The sequence below is a fragment of the Boeremia exigua genome (assembly GCF_020726555.1).
Source record: "Boeremia exigua strain MPI-SDFR-AT-0100 chromosome Unknown C7974scaffold_13, whole genome shotgun sequence".
Taxonomy (NCBI): domain Eukaryota; kingdom Fungi; phylum Ascomycota; class Dothideomycetes; order Pleosporales; family Didymellaceae; genus Boeremia; species Boeremia exigua.
In genome coordinates, this window is record NW_025763530.1 from 1113907 (window position 1) to 1134627 (window position 20721).

The 20721-nt window shown below is 53.7% G+C and overlaps 9 protein-coding genes and 1 non-coding gene across 10 annotated transcripts; 5 read left to right on the forward strand and 5 right to left on the reverse strand.

Moving 5' to 3' along the window:
• Positions 1–17: 17 nt before the first annotated feature.
• Positions 18–1071, reverse strand: C7974DRAFT_404748 (uncharacterized protein). Its single transcript, XM_046142980.1, has one exon. The coding sequence runs from the start codon at positions 878–880 to the stop codon at positions 62–64; it is 819 nt and encodes a 272-aa protein (XP_045992314.1). The 5' UTR covers positions 881–1071; the 3' UTR covers positions 18–61.
• Positions 1072–3415, forward strand: C7974DRAFT_404750 (uncharacterized protein). Its single transcript, XM_046142981.1, has 2 exons — positions 1072–1549; positions 1606–3415. Exons 1-2 carry the CDS (start codon positions 1355–1357, stop codon positions 3082–3084), a joined length of 1674 nt encoding a protein of 557 aa, XP_045992315.1. The 5' UTR covers positions 1072–1354; the 3' UTR covers positions 3085–3415.
• Positions 3416–4212: 797 nt separating this feature from the next.
• On the forward strand, positions 4213–5499 carry C7974DRAFT_321456 (uncharacterized protein; the record flags this gene model as incomplete). Its single annotated transcript, XM_046138804.1, has 3 exons — positions 4213–4359; positions 4412–4516; positions 4567–5499. The coding sequence occupies 3 exons, from the start codon at positions 4213–4215 to the stop codon at positions 5497–5499; spliced, it is 1185 nt and encodes a 394-aa protein (XP_045992316.1).
• Positions 5500–5600: 101 nt separating this feature from the next.
• On the reverse strand, positions 5601–7628 carry C7974DRAFT_73273 (uncharacterized protein). The gene has a single exon (XM_046147169.1). It carries the CDS (start codon positions 7178–7180, stop codon positions 5702–5704), a length of 1479 nt encoding a protein of 492 aa, XP_045992317.1. The 5' UTR covers positions 7181–7628; the 3' UTR covers positions 5601–5701.
• A 793-nt stretch (positions 7629–8421) lies between these two features.
• On the forward strand, positions 8422–10671 carry C7974DRAFT_417956 (Asparaginase/glutaminase; the record flags this gene model as incomplete). Its single annotated transcript, XM_046144117.1, has 2 exons — positions 8422–9520; positions 10016–10671. The coding sequence occupies 2 exons, from the start codon at positions 8422–8424 to the stop codon at positions 10669–10671; spliced, it is 1755 nt and encodes a 584-aa protein (XP_045992318.1).
• Positions 9639–9726, forward strand: C7974DRAFT_t115. Its single transcript has one exon. It is a non-coding gene; the product is annotated as a tRNA-Ile (tRNA).
• Positions 10672–10697: 26 nt separating the features above from the next.
• C7974DRAFT_73269 (uncharacterized protein) lies at positions 10698–13342 on the reverse strand. Its single transcript, XM_046147168.1, has 6 exons — positions 13225–13342; positions 13153–13176; positions 12982–13097; positions 12054–12792; positions 11729–12005; positions 10698–11647 (listed from the first exon to the last, which is right to left on the reverse strand). The coding sequence occupies exons 1-6, from the start codon at positions 13270–13272 to the stop codon at positions 10725–10727; spliced, it is 2127 nt and encodes a 708-aa protein (XP_045992319.1). The 5' UTR covers positions 13273–13342; the 3' UTR covers positions 10698–10724.
• A 216-nt stretch (positions 13343–13558) lies between these two features.
• On the reverse strand, positions 13559–16426 carry C7974DRAFT_404754 (ATP-dependent RNA helicase DBP7). Its single transcript, XM_046142982.1, has one exon. It carries the CDS (start codon positions 16380–16382, stop codon positions 13875–13877), a length of 2508 nt encoding a protein of 835 aa, XP_045992320.1. The 5' UTR covers positions 16383–16426; the 3' UTR covers positions 13559–13874.
• Positions 16427–16552: 126 nt separating this feature from the next.
• C7974DRAFT_73370 (uncharacterized protein) lies at positions 16553–17989 on the forward strand. The gene is made up of 2 exons (XM_046147170.1): positions 16553–16741; positions 16794–17989. The coding sequence occupies exons 1-2, from the start codon at positions 16690–16692 to the stop codon at positions 17921–17923; spliced, it is 1182 nt and encodes a 393-aa protein (XP_045992321.1). The 5' UTR covers positions 16553–16689; the 3' UTR covers positions 17924–17989.
• Positions 17990–20129, reverse strand: C7974DRAFT_73374 (ABC transporter-like protein). Its single transcript, XM_046147171.1, has 2 exons — positions 19415–20129; positions 17990–19365 (listed from the first exon to the last, which is right to left on the reverse strand). Exons 1-2 carry the CDS (start codon positions 20118–20120, stop codon positions 18056–18058), a joined length of 2016 nt encoding a protein of 671 aa, XP_045992322.1. The 5' UTR covers positions 20121–20129; the 3' UTR covers positions 17990–18055.
• Between the last annotated feature and the right edge of the window lie 592 nt (positions 20130–20721).

Sequence of the window (20721 nt, forward strand, 5' to 3'; positions counted from 1 at the left end):
CACAAAGGATCAAAATATATCATTTTCACGTTCAAATTGTCTCTGTACACCGCTTGGCATACTATGGACTCAATCTATCAACCTTCCACTCGCCCTCTCCACTCTCCTTCTCCACCCACTGGTACTGAAACCGGTCGTGCAAACGACTCGGCCTACCCTGCCAGAACTCCACAACTTCAGGAATCACTCTCAATCCACCCCAAAATTCTGGTACAGGAATCTTGTCCTTCCCCTCGAATTTCTGCTCTACATCTTCGACCTGCTTCTCAAGCTCCTCCCTCCCCTGCAGCACCTTACTCTGCTGACTCGCCCACGCGCCGATCCTGCTCCCCCGAATCCGCGTATCGTAGTAAACCTGTGATTCCTCCGAAGCAAGCCGCTCAACGCGCCCTTCAACACGGACCTGGCGCTCGAGCTCCCTCCACCAGAAAGTCAGCGCCGCGTGGGGGTTGCTAGCGACATCGGCGGCTTTGCGCGAGGTGCCCCAGTTGGAGTAGATCACGAAGCCACGCGAGTCAAGCTCTTTCATGTACACCATGCGCGCGGATACCTTGCCGCTGGGCAGCTCGGCGGTCGAGAATGTGACGGTTTCGGGCTGGTACACGCCGCTCTTGGAGGCTTCTTCGAACCAGGCGTGGAACTGGTCGGTGGGCGAGGGGAGCAGGTCGGTGCGATCGAGAGCGCCTTTGGTGTATTGGGTTGCATGGCCGGGGTCTTCAGAGTTGCTTGTTGGGGCGAAGATTTTCTTTGATGAATTGTTCGTGGGTACTGGTGTTGAGGCGGAGTGCAGCATTCTGACTGATGGTGTAGGAGCTGCAAGTAACTGGCTCAATGTTGGTCCTCGTCTTCTAAGATGTATAGGTATGACGCGCTTTAGCATTGATGTGGGCGTGTACTCGGTTAATGTAAGATGTGTAAGGTCAGACTTCTAACGTGGCGTGATTGGAAGAAGTTCTCAGTGGTGAGTCTTCAGACTCACGATCGTGAGAAAGTGGGGTGACGTAATTACCTAGCACCTTCGAACTCAGCAAAACTATCAACAAACACAATCAATTCTTCTAAAGCGATTCTTCTTAACACCGCAATTGTTGCTTCATTCCAGGAATACGTGCATTGTGCTCACCATTCAATGTTGCGCTGTCGTTGAGCTGACGCGATGACGCGACTGCTTCATTGGTCCGCCGGAAACCCCGCTCGTACATAGTTCTAGTTATCATTCCATCTGTTGCAGTGACATCTTCATCACAAACGCTACAGTGATAAACTTATCACAGCTTGCAGTGACATTTTCATCAACTGCAGCAAAGCGGTGTGGTGTGTTCATCAATTGCAGCGAAGCGGGAAATCTTCAACAATGGGTACTGCATCAAAGTCGTACCAATACGATCTAGGGACCTTTCATCGGAAGGTGACAACCGCGAACGCAGAGGCTCAGGTATGGTTCGACAGAGGTCTGATCTGGAGCTATGCTTTCCATCACGAGGAATCAGCGCGTTGTTTTGAAAAAGCCATCGCTGAGGATCCAGGTTGTGCTATGGCATATTGGGGTGTGCGTTTGATCCTAGGAGGCTCGTAGTGAATCGACAGAAGAGCTGACGTGGATAGCTTGCCTTCGCTCTGGGCCCAAACTACAACAAGCCGTGGGATCTATTTGATGAGAAGGAACTAAAGACAACACTGGCAACCATTGAGCATGCGATCAAAGAAGCCAAGGACCATGCGCCAGATTCAACAGAGCTCGAACAGGCACTCATCGAGGCGATCCAATTCCGTGTGCCGAAGGGACTAACTGAGCCTGACTTCACAGCATGCAACAAAGCCTATACACATGCTATGGAAAACGTATATGGCAAGTACACCCACGATCTGGATGTCACTGCTTTGTTCGCCGACTCTGTGATGAACCTCTCCGCATGGAATCTCTGGGATCTGAAGACCGGACAGCCGACCCCTGGATCGCGCTCATTAGAGGTCAAGGGATTCCTTGAGGAAGCGCTCAAACAGGACGACGTTTATGAACATCCCGGGATTCTCCACTTATACATACATCTAATGGAGATGAGTTCAACACCGGAAGCTGCACTGGTTGCCGCAGACTACCTCCGCAACCTCATCCCTGACGCGGGCCATCTGGTCCACATGCCGAGCCACCTTGACATCCTCATAGGAGACTATCGACGGGCCATAGCCTCCAACGCTGATGCCTGCCTGGCTGACGAGAAGTACCATGATGAACATGGGGGAGACAATTTCTATTCCTTTTACCGTATGCACAACTACCACTCGCTGATCTATGCCGCGATGTTCGCTGGACAGTCGAAGGTCGCTCTGGAAGCGGTGAGCCGAATGGAACGATCGCTGCCAGCGTCACTGCTTAGCGTCGATAGCCCACCCATGGCAGACTGGCTCGAGAATTTCTCATCAGTGCGCGTTCACGTCCTGGTCCGTTTTGGCCGTTGGCAGGACCTTCTTTCCTTATCGCTACCAAAAGATAGGGATCTTTACTGCGTGACGATCGCAATGATCCACTATGGCAAAGGTGTGGCATATGCCGCGACAGGCAAGGTGGAGAAGGCACTGGAAGAACGTGCTGCTCTTGAAGAGGCCGTGAAACGCATTCCGTCGTCCCGCATTTGTGGTGACTTCCCTAACCGGTCAAATGTCGTACTTCAGGTCGGCGAGGCAATGCTCGACGGGGAAATAGCGTATCGGCAGGGGAATTACGACGTTGCCTTTAGCCATCTTGAGAAGGCGATCCAACGCGACGATGCCCTCACGTACGCAGAGCCTTGGGCATGGATGCAACCCACCCGGCACGCATACGCCGCACTTTTGATGGAACAGGGCAGGGTTGATGATGCGGCTGCTGCGTACAAAGCGGATCTAGGGTTCGATGACACCTTGCCCAGGGCACGACAGCACCCGAATAACGTTTGGGCTTTACATGGGTACCACGAGTGTCTAATACGCCTAAAGAGACACGAAGAAGCGGGGATTATCCGTCAACAGCTCCGATTAGCTCAAGCTGTTGCGGATGTCACCATACAGGCAAGCTGCTACTGTCGAAATGCCGGCAGTGCCTGAAAAGCCCTGTCATACACCTGCCGCCCGGGACAGCTTTTTGACTCGTGCTTTGGGATTGGCTGTTTGAGATTTGGAGGCCGTTACCCACATCCATCCGTACCTATGTGGCGATTTTTGTAAAAGATTTCCCGTAGACTTCAACCATTTCTGCTTCGAAAAAGCAATAGTAACACTATGCCCGTGTATATCAGCTCAGCTGAATTATAGTAGGAAGAACAAACTTTGAACGGCGTTGTGAGCAACACCGTCGCGTTGATCAGTCCGCTCCCGCGGACGACTGTGCCGTGCTTTCGAGTCGAGCGGCGCTCATCGGTACCAGAAATTATGCCTCGGCTGTCATTGATCCGCATGTTCTTGTGGACATGACTCAGACTTCGAACCCCATCTCTTGCTCAGATAGTGCTAGCTCTATCGCTTGACCCTGAGTGGCATAGTCCCGCTTCCAGAACAGCAAAGATCCCCGGGAGCGCAATTCTGAACGAATTTATGGGCCCTTCCTCCCCTGTCGCCATGCGAGCGAGATTTCCACTTGCCGGCGTACGCCGTCTTACATCAGGCCTGCCCAAAAGCGTGTTTGAATGGAAATATGGTGGCGGGCGGAGATGTGAATTTTCTGGTACCAGAGGGTCTTCGCGCACGGCCTTATCCGCCCGCGCCCGCGATGGTCGAACTTAATGCTTCGTTCCAGCCTTGATGGACGGGCCAGCACGTCGGGACGAAGCTACACATTACTAGAGCTTCGAGGCTGATCTGAGCCCTGGCAAATGCCGAAATGCAATTCAGCTGTCAGATTGTCAGAGAGCTCTAGGTAAAGATCAACCGCGGAAGGCATGAAACATGGACCCCCGGCCCCCTCCTACGAACGACTCGTGTTGTTGAGATCGCCTTCGAAATGGGGGCTAAGCATATGTACCTAAGCACGGACCTCTTTAGCCTTGGGCATGCATGCGGCATCCGCTGCCGCCTCGCCCCTGTTCCTACGTGTATATCCACAGTCGAGACTCGCGTATCGATCATGAACTGTCCGCGTTTTGGTCTTTCCCCCGAGACTGCGTCTCTTCTTCTCAAAGATTCCGGGGTGAACTGAAGTTTGCACGTCGGTGCTACTCAATCAATCACATAGCCAACATGGTCGCCAATCGAGGACCAGAGCTGATGGCGGTATGCACGACAATGGTGTCGCTGTCAGTTGTGTCAGTTGCCCTTCGAGTCTATGTTCGAACCCGTTTGGTCAAGGCTTTTGGGTGGGATGACTTCTTCATGGTGTGGGCATTGGTTAGTTGGTCCCAATCATTACCCGCGGCGAGCCAGACACTGATTTTGGCAGCTTTTTCACATAATGTTCGCAACTTGTGCCATAGGGGGCGTCCAGTATGGTACCGGGCGGCATATGAAAGACTTGAGCGATGCCGATATCTTGAAGGCTATGCGAGTAAGTGATTTGCATCCACTGAGGCTATTACAACCCTAATTTAAGTGAAGTACTGGTGGCTATGCTATATAGCGTATTGTTTCGCATGCATAGCAGTAAAGCTTTCTATCGGAGTTTTTCTGCTACGCATAACAATCAGGCCCCTTCAGCGATGGATCATCTACATCGTCATGGGCCTTACCGTCTTGACTGGACTGGTCTTCTTCTTTGTCACACTCCTCCAGTGTACGCCAATATCCTTCTTCTGGGACAAAATGTCGCAGAAAGGATCATGCATCAACATTGATGTAATCATCGCACTCACCTTTCTTTACAGTGTTGTCTCAGTCATCTGCGATTTTACGTTCGCTATTTTACCGATCTTCCTTGTGTGGAACCTCAACATGTCTGTCAACACACGACTCATGTTAATCCCCATCTTGGGCATGGCTTGCGTAGCCAGCATCGCGGTCCTCTGCCGTATGGCATACGTCATGGATTTCAAGGACCCAGACTTCCTATGGGCTACACTCGACATTGCTATCTGGAGTGACACCGAACAAGCGCTTGCTATCACCGCCGGCAGTCTCGCAACCCTCCGTCCTCTCTACCGAAAAATCGCGAATCATTTCGGCATAAGCACCACAGGTGGCGGCGAAAGTGGAAAGAGCAATCAGAAGTGGTTCAGCGCAGCACAAACACCAAAGGAGTCAAAAAGGAAAAGCTTGTTCAACATGGGAACATTGATGCGGACGGAGAAAGGCACAGTGCGAGACAAAGACAACGAGGAAGATTACGGAATGGGGAGCTTGCAGCCAATTCGTCTGCGAGACGATCTTGTCAACGATGATCAAGTGGAGAGGACCGAGAAGGGCTTCATCTCATGGACGGTGTCAGCCGGCAGCAAGAGCTTCGACGAAGAGCAGCGCATGCCTCCGTTACCTACAGGGAAGATCACCATGCAAAAGGACGTGGTCCAGGAGTCAGAAAGGCGATCGTCCTAACCACGAACGATTCATTATGATCTTCTAGAAAGAGGGCGAATACACGCACCTCAAAGCACAGTGCATATAATGGATGGCTACGACACCCGGATCTTGAGAAGGCGTATAATAGGCATTAATTAATCAACCACTCAATCCACCTCATTGAACTCGTCCCACCCAAGTACATGACTCAGATGTCGGAGTACGATCCGGATCATCATTAACTCGCGCTGTACTTGTTGCGTAGGAACTCTTCGACCTGCGCGTCAGTCGGGCCTTCTGCTGAAGTCTCGGGCGTTCTTATGTTTGATGGTTCGGCATTGGGCCGCCTCGGCAGATCCGCGTGCGCGGGAGGATTAGCATGATGCTTGACCGGCGCTTCTTCTCCAGACACTTGGATCTTTTTCGGATGTTGAGAGATCCCATTTGTGGGAAAGCTCACCGTAGCCTCACTTTGTGAACGTGCCTGATCTGCATTAGGGCCGTTGCGCAAGCTACCTCCGGATGATCCAGTTCGCTCGTTTGTTGGTAGCAAGTCTTCGTGATATGGCTTTTGGGCGGTCTGGATTGCCGTTTTGTCTACTTTCCAAATACCACTCTGGCGATCGACGGTAAAGGAGCTCGGGTCGCGCTTGGACAAAGTATCGTAGACTTCATCGTGGTCGACTGGTTTAAAAAAGCGAGTCTTCCAGCTCGTTCCATTGGCAGCTTCATCTTTTCTCATCTGTCGTTGCCCCTGTTCCACAATAGACTTTGCATCTGCAGCTGTCTTCATGTCACCTCGCCTTAGTGCTGCGATAACATCACCCCATGCCCTCCTGGATTCCCACGGATCTTGCTCGGCTGTATCTTCGATCTGCAAAGGTAAGGTTTTCAGCGTTGCAAAATTAAGTCTCTCGATCTCCTTTCCTGTTCTTGCATCTTCAAATGTGGATTCTGCGTTCCAGGCTCCTTTGGCCTGGTACAAGGTCTCGTCTGGGCGGTCGACATGGAACATCTTGGCTTCGAATCCATTCTTTTGACCACCTCCAAAGAACGATTTGCCTTCGAATTTGATGTGCGACACATATCCAGTCGATGATATAAGTGAGTAGTTACCTGACAACTCTGGATATGGCCTGCCGCCCAGGATTCCTTTGACCTTGACATCTGGGACGGGCATGAGATAGTCTTCGTTGTACTTGTCGATGTGTAATATGGCGTAACCCTTCTGTTTTATGCTGACATTTCCGGAGAAGGTGATTTCTTGTTCTGTAAAACCCTCTGCTCTAACGCCGTGCTTGTCATTCCAGATGTAGCATGCCGTAATGGGCGGGTGGTGGCTGACTTGCTCGGAGACCAGTCTCGTCTGCCCAAGTTCTTCATCTTCCCACCTTCCCATGAACAATTCGCCCAAGAATGCATTCAATGGCTTCTTAACACCTTCGCTCTCGTCCCTTCCGGCATATTGCTGATTGCGAAGAGCACCCATGAACGACTCCAGTACATTTAGCGCTCTTTGCTCTTCGGTATCTCCCCATGCTTGTCGGACAAACAGATGTGCATGATCGCACCAGTACTGCGGAATCTCAACTGTCGAATTCTCAGCCAAAAGAAAGGGAGGCGCTGTGATATTTGAAAGATCCCCAGATATTGTTGCAATTGACGCGATGAAGTCCTTCAGGGCGGACCTGTTCGCAGCAATTGAGGTATCTCCCATGATGTTTGCTGTGTGATGATAAGAGCTCACTAAAAGTGTAGATTTCGCGTCTTTGATCCGGCAGAATATAGAAGGCAGTGTTGCTCACAACGTCACTGGTACAATCATGGTGTTGTCCCGGATAGCCCTCGATTTGGGAGATCAATGACGTCACTTCGCGTCGACAGCACCTATTGACATAAACGCCGCAAAGCTGCTGCGCCTCTCTACGCGCCTCTGCTGCGCTACGAGACCAGTCCTCCACCAACTCACCTAGGCGGCCACGATCCCAGCCGTCAGGGCCGATGCGCGCCCGGTGTCGACTCGCGCAATACTCGTGGCTCAGCAAGGTCCATCGTGAGGCACGAGAGTCTGAGGAGGATGAATTTCAGGCACTGCCTGTGCTCCTCCAGAAGTCCATTCCAATAGAGACTTGGGCGTTATAACGCGACTTTCCTACTCGGCGTATCGACACGAGCAGTCCGAAGCTGCCAGCTTATCCGTAGTTACTCCGGTACTAGCCGAAGAGATGTGGCTCGCGCTATAACTGCCTGCGGCCGATAACATCGCCCTGTTGAGTATGTCGAGGCATTCGTAGACTGTCGTAGAGAAGCAGAGGTCTCTTCAATATGTAGGTAGGATCCCTGGCTCCGAGACGGACACGCAGCCTGCCACGATAGGAAAGCTTGGCAGTCGCATCCCACGTTGTTGCTAACAAGCAGTTGCGGAAATGGCTAAGGTATCTCTACTTCCCTTGGCGCCGTGAGGCCATTCTTCGGCGCATATCGGACCCAGGAACTTGTAACTCACTGACAGAGACGACCCGACGACCACAACTTCTTCTCCACAAAATTGGAGTCTCACGACTAGCTATCTACACAGAAGACCCAGAGACATGGGTTACCCCAAGGATCTAGTCAGCAAACACTTGGCACTCTTTCCGTACCTGTTCTAGCGCCTGTGGAAAGTGGGCTATCTTCACTGATATCAGATAACGATGTGCAGCCTTCACATTTCCCCGGCGGCTTTACATAAACGTCTTCGATGTGCCTGACTCCGCGTGTCAACGGTTCGCTTGGCATTAAGAAGAGCAATACGATGACGGTATCTTGCTGACCATCCAGGATGCAGCAAGATAAGGGCGTTGGTAATGGTAAACCCGCTGAGTAAGAAGAGCCGCCGTATGCTGGGAACTATAAAGAGCTTTGCGTTGCAGCGATGAAGTGGTACATCATTCCGACTTGACCACTCAAACTTTCAAGATGAAGAGCTTCACTCAGCTTCTGCCGCTTCTCGCCTCGCTGACTGTGGCCTCGCCTGTTGACTTGTCCAAGTCAGGGCTACACAAGCTATTCGTTCGCCAGGATGTCCAAACAGCCATCAATGCGTCGCTGCCAAATGTCACAATCTTTGCGACTGGAGGCACAATAGCCTCACAAGGCTCTACCAACACACAGACTACAGGCTATTCAATTGGCCTTGGCGTTCAACAACTCGTCGATGCAGTACCTGAGCTCCTCAACATCTCGAATATTGCTGGCTACCAAGTTTCAAATGTCGACTCCGGCAGCGTTAACGAGACCATCAGTCTCAAATTGGCACAAATGATCAATGAAGAATTGGCGAAACCCGAGATTGCAGGCGTTGTCATCACACATGGAACTGATACCCTCGAGGAGACAGCATTCTTCCTCGAGTCAACCGTCAATTCCACCAAGCCAGTCATCTGCGTTGGCGCTATGAGGCCCGCAACCGCACTCTCTGCAGACGGACCCCTCAACCTCTACCAAGCCGTCGTGCTCGCCGGCTCACCCGCCGGCCGCGACCGCGGCACTATGATCGTGCTGAACGACCGCATTGGCTCCGCCTTTTACACCACCAAGAACAACGCCAACACCCTCGACACCTTCTCCAGCACCGAAGCCGGTCAGCTGGGCGTCTTCGTTAACCAGGTCCCTTACTTCTTCTACGCCGCCTCCGAGCCCGTCGGCCGCGTTGTTTTCGACGTTTCCAACGTAACGGACCTCGCTCAGGTCCCTATCCTGTACGCCCACCAGGACATGGATACCGCGCTGTTCAACGCGTCCGTTGCTAGCGGCGCCCAAGGCATTGTGTACGCTGGTGTTGGCGCGGGCGGCATGTCCCGGAAGGCCAACCTCGCCGCTGAGGAGCTGTACAACGCAACCCACATCCCAATTGTCGCGTCGCACAGGAGCGCAGACGGTCTGGTGCCGCCGGCCGGTGAGGGCGACTTCATCATTTCCAGCGGCTTCTACAACCCGCAGAAGTCGCGCATCTTGCTGCAGCTAGGACTCACGCTTGGATGGAGCAATGAGGAGATCGCAGCTGCATTCGCGAAGAGTCTGCCGATGCCGTAGATGTAGAAATCTTAGATGATCAATGAGTTATGATAATGTTTGGATCTATGAATCTTCCAGTTTTGACTATCTCCATCAATCACTTGATAACACAACCAAATGGTCGCTTAGCTCAGTTGGTTAGAGCGTGGTGCTAATAGTTAATACCTTGATACGCCAAGGTCGCGAGTTCGACCCTCGTAGTGACCATCTTTTTGCGCTCGCGGTGACTCCGTTGGGTGTTAAAATTTTTGCGCCGTCGTGGAGTTTGGGTGGGTGGGGTGGAGTGTGGAGGCGCGGAGGGACGCCGAAGTTTGCCCTTCGATTGTCCTAATCGAGCGACAGGGCGCGACGCATGTCATGCATGCAGGAACCTGAGCCGCGGCGGGCAGCAGTACCATTTGGATCAAATCGTGTGTAACATTAACATTGAATTCTGGACCTCTCTCCGCACATCGGACGGAACAAAACACCATGTGCCCGCCCTCTGACCTCGCAGCGTCGGCAGGCGCGCCTGCACCCTCCAGCCGAGTCTACACCGAGAACGTCCCGCAGACGTCTATCTCGCGCGCTGCGTTCACGCACGCAGCGTCTCTCCTAGCACCGTCGATTCTCAGCCATAGCATGCGCGTCTATCTGTACGCGAAAGCACTCGCTGAGCATTCTGCGTCTGTCTATGCGACCGAGGCAGTTAAGCGCGATCTACTCTTCACAGCGTGCCTGTTCCACGACATTGGGACGACCGACAAGTATGACGGGGCGCAGCGCTTCGAGATTGAAGGTGGTGATGCAGCAGTGGGTTTCCTGGCGCAATTCGATGTGGGCGAGGTAGAGAAACATGATGTCTGGACGGCGATTGCGTGCCACACAAGTCCCCAGATTGCGGAGCGGATTGGCGAGTTGTCGAGGCTTGTTCGGCTTGCTGTAATTACGGACTTTGGGCGCAAGAGTGCTGTCTGGGATGACCTAGTGTCGCTTAGGGAGGGCCTTGAGAGTGAATTTGGGAGAGCGGGGATTGAGAAGGTTCTTGGGGATGTGGTGGTTGAGCAGGCGAAGAGACGGCCAGAGAAGGCACCCATGGTTTCATGGCCGGGGGTTATGTATAGAGCTCATGTTGCGGAGCCGGAGTGGAGTGGAGTGAATAAGATGTTCTGAAAATGTGGTGAGTGGAGTTGAGAGCCAATGGCTGCGATTATTTTACGCAAGTTTTACATGAACTGCCCGCCATTGTTCATCATAGGCGCTGAATTGGGATCCATGAAGTTGAAGTGGTTGCCTAACAGTGTTGTGATCAGTTGATCCTCCGAGAACCATTCTCCCATATTACCACTCGAAGCAAAAGCATTCATATCGTACGTTGCGTTCGGTTGCGTAGATTCTGCGTAGGTATTCAACGCATCGCCACCAAATGCAGCATCATACGCGTTGTTCATACCAATCCTCGTCATGAACGGGTCTAGCTCCTTTCTCAGCTGTGTTTGTGTTGGTTGGTCGGGCGTCGTAGGGTTGGAAAAGCCGGGATCTCTCGCAGCAGCACCAATGAAGAGCTTAGCAACGCGATGAAATACGTCGCAGACCAGGAACATCTTTTCGATGGCACTCGATGTGCCGCGTGCCGGCTGTAGGGTTTGCAGAAAATCGCCTAGCATCGCCAGATCGCTCGTAGATTGGGTTTCAATGATGTGGCAGAAGATGACCAAGAACGGAGTGAATGGTGTATGTAACAAAGTCCAATGTAGATACTCTTGGAAAACATGCCTGTCGGTCATGTCTGCGAACTTGGCTGTACATGTCTGATGCAGTTGCAATGCGTGTCTGGCGGCAGTGATGCATTCCTGACTACACGACAATGGCTGGTCGTCTGTTGAAGGCACGGCCCGAAGCACCAGAGTAAGCGTTGTTGACAAAGTAACTTTATCCCCCAACATGAAGACCTCATGCGTCTCCTCGGGTGTACCAGGGATGTATCCGATTTGGTCATGTTCGTTCCACATTTGTCTGATGTCGTTGACGAGGGCATCAGCTTTGACTGCTCTCAAAGTCTTGGGCTGTTTCAACGCACGAGGACTGTACAGGTCCTCGTAGATGCGCCCTTGAATTCCAGCAAGGGAACACCAGAACTTGACCAGCCCTGGGCGTCTAGTTAGTATCATGATGACTAAGAACTATTATAACAATAATAATAGCTTGGTGTTAAAGTGGAGGTATTTACCATTGCCAGCGGCACAGTCCTCTTCCGTTCCAAGAACAGGCATAGGAACGGCAATATCGTAATCTTGGATACAAGAGGCGCGCCCAAGGCGAAGGCAAAGTCCTTTGTCCATGGTGTACAGAAACCAGAACAGGTTGATTTTGCGTAATTTTACCTTAGCTGAGTCTTTGACCATAGAGTCCGCGCGGTGATACCCGAGAGTCAGGCAGAGATGGCTGGCCTTTGAAATCAGTGCAGAGCACAACGAGGGTTTGGAAGATTCGACGGCGTAATAAGCCTGAGTAAATGTCAGTAACAGTAGCTATGCAACACTCTTTGCACTCACACCAAGTAGAAGCGCTTCGAAGTTATCAACAGTAGGCGCCATAAGCACGGGAAGCAGACCGATCAGGTCCATCATGTTCCGTATGAACATGGCAGTATACCCATGGAACTCCTCCATGCGTGGGTCGTCCTTTTTGAAACCGAACTGATAAACTCTAAAGACGAAGTAGAGGCTGCCAAATGCAACAATCAGGTTTGCCGCGGGGATGTTATCGATGTTGAAGTACAAGTCTTTGCAAAGATCAACGATCTCCTTGTACGGTCTGACGGGGTAAAATAGTCCAATAACCGTATCGTAGATTTCCTCGCATTCGCGCAGCACGTGGGATACGACCTCTGCTGGGGGGACACCGTATCTTTGCTGATTCTTTGCGGTTCTCCCAACATTTGAGATTTCATCTTCGCCGGGATACACATTTTGGGTTGATACAATCTGGCTAAGGGACGTCAAAGCAGCAGCAAGGTCAGGGTCTTGTTGCAGTAGTTGCGTATTGCGAAGCGCCTTTTGCAGCTGATCGTTTGTGGAAGTCGAATAGGCACTCAGAGACGTATCACCTTCGAAGTGCTGGATATTGGACGCGGGCAAGGCAGTGGGTGTGACGCTGACTGTGTACGCCGAAGGAGACGGTGATGGTTGCACATTCTGTGGTGTAGCCAACTGCGGCGTCGTCGCTTTCATGTCTCGCAATGCTCGTTCGATACCGGCAAGCCGATCTCCGATTGCATCGATCTTGGACTCACTACAACCAAGAGGTCAGATACTTGCACTCAACAGGACCAGTGTTTAGTGATGGGAGTGAGCCGCTGACTCGTGACCTGCACTTGTGCCAAGTAGATGGTTCCATGCAGCATACAAAATGCGGAGCAGGGGAACTAAACCATACCTGCGCACAGTACAATGCAACACTGGTCACAAAGGGGCGACTTACTATTTACTGGAAATCAGCACCCGTTGCCTCTGCTCCTTCGGCCTCCCTCCAACCGCCTGACAAACCAGATCCGAAGCGCGACAACTCGCACACGGCCTCTCTTTATCACAGCGGATCTGCACGCCAAAGATCAGCACTGGGTTCCTTTCAAACTCACGCAAAACATCCTACCTTGCGCGTCCGGCACTGGTCGCACTATCCACAGTCAGCATCGCGTGTCCAATCTCGCACAGCCACACGTACCGCACGCAGGCTTGCTAAGTTCTCGCTGGGAGCAGCCGCGCTTTCCATACTGGGCAATTCGTGCGTCGGATGCCGCGGAAGGGTGCGTGAACTGGGAGCTGTGGAGGCTTATGTTGTCGCGCGGGTTGCGGTAGGGCTGAGCGAGGGGCGCTGTGATTGGGTGGATGGGCGTGTCTGTCCGCGGGTTCCGAGGGGGCTGAGAACTCTTTCGTGAGCTGTGAACGGCGCTTTTGTATGGGTCTTGCTCCAGTATCGTGGCGCAGTAATGGCAGCCTGGAGAGGGCATGTCACTGACATTGTTTCAGACCTTCGGTATATTCGAGAAAGAAATAGTCGGGCCAGTACTAGGGTACCGTTCCCCCAATTTGGTTGGTACTCCATTGTTCACTGAAGCTGACCATGTATACGGTAGCATCACTAAAGGTTTATACGCTAGATGAGATGTGTCATGGCTACATGATTCCAGCCAGTGTATGTTTCATCGTGACGTAGAGCGTGGTAACGCAACATCAAGACGTCCAAGAATCGGATTGCCAAACTACAACAGGTCTTGCCTAAAGATGATTTCGCGTGGAGCTCGAGGCGTCCTGAAATGCTAAAAGCGGTGACCCACAAACCTAAAGACCTAAACTCCAATGTGATGCTCTCGTCTAACCCAAGTTGAACTCCGATGCCATACCAGCATGTCTCATGAACTTCTCCTTCGCTCTGACCGCCTTCCTCATCTTCGCGCTCTCCTCCTCGTCCGCGCCGAGCGGGAGATCCAGATCCTGGACGCCCTTCTTGGGAATGACCTTGTCGGCCTTGCGGCTCGCGCCATCGATCTTCGGAGCACCGCGGACCTTCGCGGGACGCTTGTCTTCACGACCGGCACCGGTACGTAGACCAGGAACTTTCATACCGCTGGGGCGTTCGCGGAGGGCGAAGGCTTTGGCGAGATGGCCCAGGTGAAGGGATTTGATATCGAAGTAGATGCGCTCGTCGGCAACATGGGTGGCATAGGCACGGATGTGGCTCTGATACGCTCTTCGCGCTGCTTCCAGGCGCTTAGGGTTTGCCAGGGCCCATCGTTCAATGGCAAGTTGAAGATCTGTAGCCTTTTCCATGTATGCGCCCTTCTCGATGATGCCGGTGGTGACAAGTCCCTTGTTGAGGATGTCGTCGGCGTCTTGACGAACAATATGAACACCTGCCTCGTTGTCTTTGCGGTCAGACTTGAGGATGTCCACGTAGCCTTCTTCGCAGCCGGGCTGCAGGAAGATACATGCGCGACCATCACGACCGGCACGCGCTGTTCGACCAATGCGATGGAGATGGTCGGAGCGAGCAAATGCCGGATCAAATTCGACGACAAGATCGACGTTGGGAAGATCGAGACCACGAGATGCGACGTCAGTAGCAATGAGGACGGAGGCTTCTTTGTTCTTGGTGAAATGAGCAAGTGTGGATGTTCGGAGTGATTGCTGGAGGGAACCGTGGAGGCGGTAGGCGGTGACTGCATGCGTCTTTGTAGAGAGGATAGGAGATTCTGCGTGTGTGACTTCGAGTTTGGTGGGATCGGACTGGGTGACGGTCTTCTTTCTGTCTTTGACTTCTGACGAGTCGGCGTCCTTCTCTGGCGAAGCCTCCTTCTCAACAGCTGGCTTGTCGCCTTCAAGATTGGTCAGCAAGTCGAAGTGGAAGTCGACTGAATCGGCGCAAGAAATGAAGACGATAGCCTTCATGACCGATCCCTTCCGCGCAAATGTGCGTTTGAGATAGGCCAGCAATGATACCAACCGCAGCTTCGGGGCTACAACAGCATACGACTGCTTTAGTTGTGCAGGTGCATAGAAGCCCTCATCGCCGCGTTCTCCGACGGCGTTCTCGTCTCTATCGGCCGGGTCTGCTTTGATGTGTACTGCGTCCTTTAAACTGATCTGTCCCAATCGCTCAACGTCCATCTTCAGGGTCGCAGAGCAAAGGACGGTCGTTCGCTTCGCTGGTAGGCCTGGGATCGCTGACCTGCCCTCCTTGTGCGCGCGCATTCGTAGGTTGAGCTGACCGATAATCTTCTGCATGTCCTGCTCAAACCCGAGCTCCATCATTCGGTCGCCTTCGTCGAGAACAAGCCACCTGACGTTGCTTACGTCCAGGACCTCGGTGTGTTCCAGATGATCGACCAGTCGTCCAGGTGTCGCAACGAGGATGTTGATACCCTTCCGTAATCGCGCCTTCTCCGACTTCTTCTTCTCGCCACCAATGACTGTGGTAGCTACCAGCCAATGTGCACATCCTAGCAGCTTCTCGAGTACGAGGGCAATCTGCTTACTCAGTTCTCGCGTAGGGGCCAAGATGATGGCGAACAGCCCTGAGCTTCTCTGCACAGCATCATCGCCTGCATCCTTCCGCTTCTTCATGTTCGCAGATAGCTCCATCAGTCTCTGTACAATCGGCAGCAAGTATGCCAGTGTTTTACCAGAACCAGTCTCGGCCTGAATAAACGCATCCGAGTCGTCCTTCACGAGTTGCGTGATGGCGGCCTTCTGAATGGCAGTCGGCGCCTTCATGCCCATCTTGTTCAACATGTGCGCCGCGAGGATCGGTGATATGCCGAGGGATGTGAATGTGTCTAGCTCGCTGCTGAGCGGCGCGTTCGAAGGTTCGACCGGTGCCTCATCGTGAGCGGTGCGTTCGGCGGGTTGAGACTTGGTTGTCGAGGTTGGGTTGTACGTGAACAGAGACGAGATGACCTGCTTGTTGCCCTTCTTCGGTCCGTCCTGCCTCTCCTGCCTCTCCTGCGGCTGCTTCGGCGCGCTCGCTGTCGCCTGCGGTCTGAAGTCGCTGGGCGCTGTCTTTTCCGTGGTCCTCGGCTGGAAGTCCCCGCTCACACGCGGTCTCTTCACCGGCCGGTCGCCCTGGCTCGCAGGCTCCGGGCTCTTCGATACACGCCGTGTCCTCGGCCCCAGTTCTGTGCGGTTCACATCTGTGCCCTTACTCTCCTGCAATTTCTTAGGCACCACTTCGCCGTTTAGTCGCGCTGTCGCCTTGGTGTGCCAGTTTTGCGCCGCTTTCTTCGCCGTCAGGCGGCTTTTCCACGAACCGCCTTTTATGGTCGGCTTTGCAATGATACCGCCCTCGGGTATGGAGAAATTGAGGAGCATGCCATCGTCGGCCATATTTGCTCTCGTTGCGTGGGTGTAGTACTGCTTGTCGGCGGTGGGGTGCAGCTGGCGCATCCATGCCGCGAACTTTTTTGGTGGGTCGTCCGCGCTAGTGATTCTCAGGGCCCACCGGTGGAGCCGCAGGTGCACGTGATGCGTGATAGTACGACATCTACGCGGCAGAACGCAGACGTCTTTGCGCTGTTGAAATCAATTGCGGATATGAGCCAGTCAGACCTCTTCCGCTCGTCCGCTGCGAAAGGGGGATTCTTTCACTGCGACTGGCACAACTTTGCGACTTAAACGTAGTAAAGCAAGAGCTATGGTCTCGCACCCTGCATCACTCCTCATGGCACACCTCCGCACGGCCGCTGGTAGACAATCCCACAAGCATCAAGTCGTGGTAGCTCAATTAACGTGATGCAGTTCCTACAGTGGGTAGGTGTCTATTCAGAAGCTTTGCGCCTGCCTCGCGAGCTTGCGTCGCCCGCAATGGCATTCGCTGCCTGTCGTCCACTACGCCTCGCCGCAGCGCCTTCGCAGTCAACGACCTGACCCAAGTCTTTCACGATGTTGCACCCCTGCGCAAATTTCGTCGCGAACTTCTGCTGAACAGCCGTACCGTAGGCCTCGTTCCAACCATGGGTGCACTTCACGAAGGGCATCTCTCGCTGGTACGGACGGCAGCAGAGGAAAACACGGACGTCTGGGTCACGGTCTACGTGAACCCTACACAATTTGGCCTCAACGAAGATCTAGCCTCATATCCGAAGACGTGGGAGACCGATATGGAGATGTTGCGCGACCTGGACAGACAGCTGGCGAGAGAGGGCAAGGGCCGAGTCTCTGCTGTCTTTGCGCCGAGCACCAACACCATGTACCCAACATCACCGCCAGACAGCGCCATACCGGGCGTGGGAAGCTTCATTGAGATGCGTCCGCTGGGCCAACTGCTGGAGGGCGCTTCGAGGCCCGTCTTCTTCCGCGGTGTAGCCACTGTGTGCATGAAGCTTTTCAACATCTGCACACCGGACAGCGTATACTTCGGCCAGAAGGACGCGCAACAAACGGTCGTCATCAAGAAGCTGGTCAAGGACTTCCATCTGGACACAAAGGTTCGCATCTGCGACACCTCGCGCGAGCACGACGGTCTGGCGCTGTCGTCGCGCAATGTGTACCTCGGTGAGCGCCGACGTAAGGTAGGCATTGTGCTGAATCAAGCACTGCGGAAGGCAGAGGCACAGTACACCGCTGGCAAGCGGTTGCGCGGCGATATCCTTTGGCCTGCAGTCGACCATGGAGACCGCGTCCAGCACGAGCAGGAGAACATCCAGCCGAGCAAGCGAGTACTGTTCCAGGTCGACTACCTCAGCCTCGCAGATCCCGACACAATGGAGGAGGTCGAGAAGGTTGACGAGACGAAAGGTGCGATTCTGAGCGGCGCCGTCAAGATGCTCCCTGTAGAAGAGCCCCAAGAGGGCGAAGAACTAGGTCTTGGAGGCGGCCAGGTTGCTGTGAGGCTGATCGATAACATCGTTCTCAAGCCTACAGCTTGATGCTCAGAACAATACAATGCATTTACAGATGCCCCGCTACATCACGTACCAAGCTGCTCGTTGTCAACTCCCTCATTGCTCAATCTCACGTGCTGCATCCTCTCACATTCTCATAGGCTGTATACTATACATCTATGCCCAGTCCCAGATCTCACTCCACCTCTCCCTGCTCATCTCAACCGGTCCATCAAACCTACCGAACCGTGGCGGTCCCGTGCCCGGCTCAGGTAAACACACCCAAGCCCTGATACACCCAGGCACCTCCTGTCTACTATGACTAATACACAGCAGCGCCTGATGCTCTTGCAACCCCGGTACCACGACCTCCTTCTCCGTCGCAATTGGTCGTCGCCCAGCATCCGTGTACTGCAGCGCCATTGCCTCGCCTTGACTCAGGAACAGCAGGCACTTGTCGCGCGCGAGGTCGTCCATGCCGCTGAACGCTTCGTCCAGGATCACGATATCGGGGTACCGGATCGTCGCGCGCAGGAAGAGGAGTACACGCTGCGCCGAGTACGAGAGCTCACCAAACAGGGCGTGGGACGCCCATTCGAGATCTCCCGGGGTGGTGGGCGAGGGGTGCAGTTCCGGTGCGAACCAGCGCAGACACGCCTCAACGCGGCGCGTGGCAGCGTCGTCGAGGCGGGGCGGCGTAATGGGGGTATCGCTCCATGCAGACTCGAGGGCACGGCGAAGAGTGAGATGTTTGGGGAACAGGGCGTGGACTTCGGGCGAGGCGTGGCCCATTCGAGACTGAATTTCGAAGATCGTGATGCCGGGCACGCCGGGCTCGGGGAGGCGCGAGCGCTGGAAGAGCTTGACGGGGGCGGAGTAGGTTTGCGGGTGGTCGGACGTGACGAGGCTGATGAGTGTGGTCTTTCCTGAGCCGTTGGCGCCGAAGATGCCCCAGCGTTGGCCGCGATGGACGGCCCAATGGAGGCCGTCCTTCTCCTCACCGTTGACGGTTTGTGTCCATTCTCCAAGCACGGAGTTGGCCCCGTACTTGATGTTCACGCCTGTCATTTCAACGATGGGTTCGCCGGTGGGGACTTGGGTTGTGTCGATCTTCTTGTAGCCATCTCGACTTAGTGCATCTGGTGACCCTGAAGCATCAGTGCCATCGGTCTCGAAGTCACCCCTGTCAGAAAGATGGCGTCCCACTTCGCGCAGCTCGACGAGCTTAGGGTCGAGGTCACGACTCGATGAGCTGGACTTGACCGACTTCTCAGCATCGTCGTACCGCTGCTTCAAGTACTTGAAGACCTCCTCCTTTGGCCCGAGTGAATCGACCTTGCCATCTTCACCAGCATAGACAATGTGGGTGATCCATTCTGGTATGACATCCTGAGGCCGCAGTGATAAGACAATCCTTGGGGAGTTTGCTTCTGCGAGACGATGTAGCACTCGAGATATGTGCTGAGTCACGATCGGATCCAACCCAACTACCATTACATTAGCAATGGAGATCATGGAGCTGTGTTGCAGACGTACTAAATGGGGCATCCAAACACAAGACCTCTGGCCTTGTCAAAAGTGCTTTCCCAATCCTCGCTCGGCGACTCTGTCCGTTACTGAGCATGTTCACAGGCTTTTCCAGGAACCTCTCCAGCTCAAGATCCTTCATAACTTGTCTGGTCACTTCCTCATCGACCGCTTTGGCTTTGAGCTCCTCCTCACCAGGATTCAACGTGACAATGCCAGTCAAGTACCGCTTCAATGTGAAGTCACCTTCTTCCTTCAGACTCTCGTAGCGCGCAGAGAGATACGCACCCCCAAACGCTTTTCGCTCCACATCGAATCCAACATACTCAATGGCCTGGTTAGGATACCGTAGTCTAGGGTTCTTCTCTGCTATTTCTGCAGACAAGAGGTAGGGGTACGTCCGCGCCGTCGGTGGGAAACAAAGAAATTGCCCGCGCAGCAGCTGCAGAAACGCAGTGCGGATGTTTGACGACGGGCTTAAGATCGCCCAATGCTGATTCGGCGTGGAAAATGAAGGCAATGCCAGATTCAAGTTTGGAAACAACGGGGGATTGGGCGGCGCGTCGTGGCTGCCCGGCTCTGGCCGCGACTCTGGATGGTAGCGGTAGAATGTGCCATTGGCGATATTCACAATCGGCTCTGAGTAGAGCCTACGTGATGTGTGAAGCCTTGCGCATCTTGAGACGGCAAAGCACAGTGCGGTTGTTCGCTGCATGGCGAGTGCAGTGACGTGCCGGGTTGATTCGCACGTTCCTACGTGACCGGAACGCCGGAATCTCGGAACTGGCCTGCTCCTCCTGCATGGGGCTCTGCCCTAGTTCCTGAGGCTCACGAACTCAAGGCGTTTCACTACCGCTCAACGTCGTGTCTTCATGCAATCCTTCTCATTGCCATTGACCGCTTCGTACATTGCGCGATAACCTGTTGTACGATGTTGCTCACTACCGACGTGCACTCACTGCGGGGATTATGTAGCTGCGCGCGCGATCAGTACACACATCTTTTTCTGTCAACCAGCCTGAACTATTGAGCACATAGCAGTACAACTCTGCACCAGGAGCGCACCTTACTTAGCAAGCCGAGCGCACGCCTTCTCACCAAGTCGGCTCTCTCGGCACTTGAAGACTCGCCAGGCAACGCGTGGTCTACGCCAGGCATGCAGCGTTCCAAAACCACTCGGCTACAACGAGGACCCACCCAACTTGGCGACTCTCAAACAGCAGTCTACGCAATTGTTTCTCGATCGGTGCCTGACGGCAAGCCTGGCAAGCCTGTCAAACACGTCGCCGGGCGGCTTTGAGCGAGGTGAGACTGCA